At 47.7% G+C, this 6,577-nt stretch overlaps 1 protein-coding gene across 1 annotated transcript; it reads left to right on the top strand.

Moving 5' to 3' along the window:
• The first annotated feature begins 1,120 nt into the window (after positions 1 to 1,120).
• On the top strand, positions 1,121 to 2,616 carry LOC131224323 (uncharacterized). The gene is made up of 2 exons (XM_058219843.1): positions 1,121 to 1,142; positions 1,790 to 2,616. The coding sequence occupies exons 1-2, from the start codon at positions 1,121 to 1,123 to the stop codon at positions 2,614 to 2,616; spliced, it is 849 nt and encodes a 282-aa protein (XP_058075826.1).
• The last annotated feature ends 3,961 nt before the right edge of the window (positions 2,617 to 6,577 follow it).

The raw sequence follows: 6,577 nt of genomic DNA on the forward strand, positions 1-6,577 counted from the left end.
AAGTAGTTTGACTACCACTAGCAGTACTCCGAGTACCACTGCTCACCAAACGGTGTGTCCTCCGAGCAACAGCTGTCCACTATCCCTAAAGTTAACTTTCTCCTGGATTTACCCCCCAAACCTTCACTATTTACCATTTTACTAGCCTCAAGAGCCAATGGGAGCGGGCCACGTGGCACTCCTCTCTCCTTAGCCTATTACAAGCCTCCATTTCATCATTTTAACCCTTACCTATCCCCTATTTACCATAGAGCCATTGGAGAAGGCTATAAATAGCCTTCTCCTCTTCTCATTTCCAACACACCCAAGCATCCACTTCTCATTTCAAAAGCTAAGTGAGAGAGAAAGGGAGAGAGGGAGGAAGAGCGTGAGAGTGAGGAGGAGCTCTGAAGCCTCCAAGTCTAAATTTTTTCAGCTATCCCCTTAGCCCCCTCCCTACCTTCCAACCATATTAATCCCCAAGTTTATTCCAGAGTGATCATGGCTCAATTCTATTCTTAGCCTACTTAAGATCAAGCCAAAGATCCATTCGTATATAAGCATTCATCATGACATCTATTTCCTTCTCAACCTCCCTACTCCTCTAGATCTCTAGTGAACATATGCTCTGTGACTTGTCGTACCTCGGATCCTTTCACATAAGAAATTCTTAGTGATCTAGTCCACTTTTCCTTACCTTTTTGCATAAGCATCATCACATTCTCCTTCTAGACACGTAGTTGGACGTATGCTCTATGGCTTGCCGAAATCTGGGATCTTGCCAAATCAGAAATCCATGTGTGCCTAATCCTACCTCGACCGCATCATTCATCCCTTGAGATTTTCATACCACACAAAGTAGAGACCGTATGTTTGTACGGGCAAAGAAGGTGCCTAACACCTTCCCTCTTTGTAACCAATGTCTCTTATCCAAAATCCCGAATCGTAGACCAAGAGTCAATCTAAGGTAAGAGAGTCTTCGGATCCCTCAAACCTTACATATTCTACAGTTCTATCCGACGTGGGATTCGGAGATAATTTGGCTAGTGACGACTCCAACATCCACATATCAGCTTAATCACACCACCACAAAACCATAACATACAAATCAGCGTGAGCGCCAATTTTCAGTGTCTAAAGAATGGCGACTCCACTGGGGAACTGTTAGTTCTCACTAGCTGCGACCCGACTCAAAAACATGTGAGATTTTAATCTCAAGGGACATCACCACTGCATTCACAAAAAAATCTTTGGCTTATACTTTCTTAGGCACAGATCAGAACCATGACCACCCAATCCCGCGCAGCTATGACCTCTCAAGCTACCCATGAAGAAGAGTCGGCAGCTCAACCAGCTCCCAAAACATCAGCACCCGCAGCTACACCAACACCCACGCTGCTACCAGTAGCTCCAACAGACCCACAGGCCAATACAACCACACAAGAGCTACTACTTCGAACGACGTAAGATTTACTATTTCACCTAGTGCCAAGTGTCATACCGAATACAAAGGCAACCCAGCCTAGTATACAGAACAGTTCACTCCCTCAAACCCCTTTTGCCTTCTCCCTCATTCCTCCAGCAAATCTCGTGCTCTCTCTCCCAGAAGAGTTAGCACAAGATCTACAGCAACCAGCAAATGGGAGCAACCCTCCCGCAACTCTCTACTCAGTACATCACAACAATTAGGTTACAACACAAGTTCCCCCTAACGGGAATCACAAACAAGAACTGGCGGATGCCCATGAAGGGGGTCAGTTTCGAGTCCAACTCACTCCCCCTAACGGGAGTAACATTTCGAGATTAGCAGATACCCCAGGCGGGAGCCATTTCCAAACATCACACCCTCCTCCGAAAGGGAGTGGCGTTCAATTCCAGCTACCTCCCACCACCGGGAGTCCACCGTCTTTCCAACAACCTCCTATTCTCGATCTATACGAGGAGGAAGCAGCACATGCCCTACAGCAAGGGGCAAGGTATCTGCAGCAAGGTAAGTCAGAAATGGAGGAATTACGAGAGCAGTTGCAAATGGTGCAAAATCAGCTCCAAAGGCAGCAAGGAGTGGATCACCCATCCACCAAGTTCAGGGATCTCTGTCCCTTCCCAGATGCCCGGGTCCCTCCAAACTTCAAGGTACCCAAATTTAAAAGGTATAACGGTAGCAGGTGCCCCACAGCACATCTGAAAGCATTTTGTGGGGAACTCAATGCGATAGCAGGGAACGATGGAGCCTTGATACGACTCTTCCAGAAGTCCCTTAAAGGTGACGATTTGGATTGGTACACGTCACTGGACAGCCATCAAATCAGAACTTGGGAAAGACTCTCCCAAGCATTCATTGACAGATTCTCATATAGCCTGAACATGGCTCCGAGAAGGGCAGATCTAGCTACCTTGAGACAAAAAAGTGATGACTCATTGTCAGCATACCTTGGGCGATGGCGGGCCATGGAAGCCCGAATGAGAAAATCTATCGATGACAAAGAACAGTTATCCATGATTGTACATTTAGCAAACCCCAGCATTTCAGGATATCTAATCTCGTACCCCTATGTAAACTTCTCTCAGCTCATCCAAGCTGGAGAACAAGTGGAAGTTGTGATTAGAGCCGGAACCATTTACCCATGGCCACACTAGACCCCCACAATAAAAAAAAAAAAAAAGCAAAGTCGAAGGGAAACCTGTTGGATATGGGAATGGGAACAGCACTGCTCCTACGCAACGCACTACGGAGGTTAACAATATCATCGCCAACACTCAAGGCATTCAGTATGCTCCACAACCGGAGCGACAGCAAGACAAGCAATACCAACCACAATTAAATAGACAGTACCAACCACAACAAGCCCAACAGGGATATCAGGCACAGTTGTCTCAACAACAATAGCAACAGTCTAGGGGGAATGTGCAAGGCCCCTACAAACAGGCAATATTAGGTACGAAGTTCACCCCACTAGCATAAACATATAGTCAGGTTCTGACAATGTTAATGCAAAACTTTTGACACCACTCCAGCCTCGACTTCCACCTAACCCCTTGCCACCAGGTTACAATGAAAATCAGTATTGAGCATATCACCAAGCTCCTAGCCACCTCACAGACCGCTGTTTCACTTTTAAACATGCGGTCCAAGATTTAATTGAGAGCCAGAAGATCGCTATCACCCCACAAGCTAGCAACATGGCTTAAGCCAACATCCTCCAAATTCCCCTATCGTCGCATCAAGCAGGACCCAGCATATCTAGCACTTCTACTATCAATCATATTGAGGAAGGGTGTCACGGGTACTTCTCTCCGCATCATTCCATACAAGCAATCATGTCCGGCACAGCAAACCAAACATGGGGACATCGACAGGCGTCACCGCCTGAGTCACGGGTATTCTTCGAAACAGCACTAACAACTCAACCTCTCATTTTCCATGAAGTACACCAACAACTCAGGTATTCTTCGAAGCAGCACCTACAGTGCAACCTCTCATCTATCTCGAGGCAGCGCCCAACAGGTCTCGGCCTCTCATCTCTCAAGGGGGACCCCTAGCACTCCCTAAGTCACATCCTCAATATCACGCTCCCCAAGGGGCACTTTCAGCCCCAACCTCAGCAAATCCAAACAAGTTGGATTCTGAACCCCCCACTATAAGACCCCTAGCCCAACCCGTATCATTCCATAGGCTTCCACGGTCCTCCCGGTCGAATTTCGGTGACCAGCGATCTGTAACTGGCATTAACGCGTAACCCTAAGTCATATCCCGTATTCTAGAGTCGGCTCGACCCAAGACTTGTATCATTGTGACCGTACCGTCGCCGCGGTTCCAATGCCTTGTATTATGTGCCGAGGCGATACCCAGGCCGGGAGATGTGGACCCACGTTCAGTTCGAGAAAAATGCCGCGCATTACAAATCTCAGGAGAATCCATCACATCAATCACCTCACTTGTCAAAACTACACCCATCACTCAACCCATTACTCTTCCCATTCCCAAGTACAAAAAGTAACCCTAAAAAGTCAACTTTCCCATCACCTCACCATCCCTCTCTCCCATCACTCTCTCTCTCACTTCACTTTATTCCAAGCAACCCATGAGAGCCAACGTCCAAGCTCTCCACGAGAGAACTAGTGTGGTCCACCTTCCTACCTCCCATCTCAACCATCCAATGATCATCTCCGCTGTTGAAATGCATCCCTCGGAGCTCTAGGATGCGTTGATGAAAGAAGAGGTCCAAGAAGATCAAAGGTGGGTGATTTTTACATGATTTTGATGATTAGAGGGCCCACTCATGGTGGGACCCACTTGATGTATGCATTGTATAGATGGACCCATAGTGGCGGGGTCCCTCCCATCTCCACTGTCTCTTTCCCTCTCTCTTTCTCTCTCTCTCTCCCTCACACTCTTGATGACCGTGTGGCCCACCTGATGCATGTGACTTTATCCACGCAGTCCATTGATGTGGACCCCACCGTTCATGTGGGTGGTACGTGCATTGTCTAGCAGCAAATCGCTGCTGGACATGGATTGTTGGACATGGGAAAAACACAAATATTAGCCTCCTCCGAAGCATGTGGTGGACCCACCTTAGTTATATGTGGTCCATACACATGGGACCCACCTTCCATCCCAATTGTCCATTCGTTTCAATGGTGCGTCCCCACCATATGAAGTGGGTTTCATCCACGTTGTATATTCCTTGCCACCGCAGCAGCTACTGCTGTTGACGTCAGTGGACGGGTGGGGCCCACCTATGACGTTTATGATATCCAAGCCACCCATTTGGTGGGGCCCATCTGCTGACTGACGTCAGCAGGTTATACAGGTCCCACGTGATGTATGCGTTACATTCAAACCGTCCATCCATAGGCACCTTCAAATCTCAGGTGAAGCATGACAGCACTAGCACCTAGATGTTGTTGCTTATTATAATATAATATAATATATGTTTATATATATCTAGTGGGCCCCACCCAGATGTATGTATCAAATCCACACCGTCCCTCCATTTCTCTAGATAATTTTAGGGCCTGATGCCAAAAAGGAGGCCGATCCAGATCTCCGCTTGGCCACACCACCGGAAGCAGTGGAGACATTAATGTCCACCGTTGAAACTTTTTCAGGGCCCATCTTGATGTTTATTTTCCATCTAATTTGTTCACAAGGTAACGCAAACTTGCATGTAGGGAAATACAAATGACAGCTTGATCCCTACTCCTGTGGGCCCCACTATCATTAATCATTGGAGATTGAACGATTATAAATGGCTGGGAACTCACCTTGATGTATATATTATATATTATATATATTCTCCACCATCCAGCAGCTAGACGGTGGAGCCTGCCTTGATTAGCGTGGAATCCACACCGTCCACGTGGATTTTAGGGCTTACCCCACTTGATGTATATGTTATCTCCGCCGTCCATTGTCTGGAAGATGGGGCCCACCCTGCACGTGTGATACGTGTAGGGTGTGGGGCCTACCATGTAGGGTGTGGGGCCTACCATGATACGTGTTGCATTCATCCCGTCCATTACGGATTGGGTAGGTGTACGTCCTACCAGCAGCACCACGCTACTGTACTGGAGCGCAGAGCCCCATCATGAGGTATGTATTATATTTCGTCCATCCCTCAGCAGTTCGTGGGCCCACCCCACACGTGTGATACGTGTGGGTGGGACCCGCCCCGATGTATTTATTCTGCCCCACACCATCCATCTGTACAGTACAGGTGTGGGGGTGCACAGTGATGTATGGGTCTAATCCCCATTGTCCATCCATTAGAGGACGTGGGCCACACCACGATGTATGTGTTTCTCCATCCATCCATCTATTTTGGGACAAGGGGCCTATCTCACACGTATGGGTAGGTAGACCGCACCTTGATTTATGTATTCTGTCCCCACACCGTCGGTTTGGACGGTACTGCTATGGGACGCACCGTGATGTATGGATTTAATCCACACAGTAAGCAGGTTATGTGGGACCTACCTTGATGCATGTATTGTATCCACTCCATCCATCTGTGTTGGACAATGTCTGGACAGTGCTGATAATGTTTGGACAATGTTGTACAATGTTTGGATGGTGCTGATTCACCTGGACAAAGGTTGGACAGTGCTGATCATCATTAGTGGGCCAGGTGACCCAAGGAACGATAGTGTACAGAGATACACATGTTACACCTACCACCATTGAAATGGTTTTTGGTGTGGTCCAAGGTGCGGCCCATCCATGAAGCCCATCAGGATGTATTTTTGACCCATGTGCAGGGCCCACCTATTGTGTATTTGAAGTACATGGGTTGTGGCCCATTGTGATGTATTTGAGCCCATGAACGAGGCCTAATGTGATGTATTCAAGGCTATGATGTATTCAAGGCCATGGGCCCACTATATGTTTAACCCTATGTGGGCCACTCCTTGGGAGCAATATTGGTTGAATGTCCACATTGATGGGCAATGATGGTTGGATGTCCACATTGTGACCTTCCCTTAGGCCTTTTTAGGCCCATTCTCACCTATTGTCATGGCCGATTGCTGATTAGTGATTGAGGTCGATTATCATGACCAATTGCTGATTAGCGATCGAGGCCGATCATCATGACCG

Source organism: Magnolia sinica, chromosome 13 (genome assembly GCF_029962835.1).
Source record: "Magnolia sinica isolate HGM2019 chromosome 13, MsV1, whole genome shotgun sequence".
NCBI classification, from domain to species: domain Eukaryota; kingdom Viridiplantae; phylum Streptophyta; class Magnoliopsida; order Magnoliales; family Magnoliaceae; genus Magnolia; species Magnolia sinica.

What these genes read in the sequence shown, in the direction of transcription:
- LOC131224323 (XM_058219843.1), top strand. Translation starts at nt 1,121, where the DNA reads ATGGCGACTCCACTGGGGAACT. An exon ending in GGCGACTCCACTGGGGAACT is followed by an intron (nt 1,143 to 1,789) that starts GTTAGTTCTCAC and finishes CGAGATTAGCAG; the next exon opens with ATACCCCAGGCGGGAGCCAT.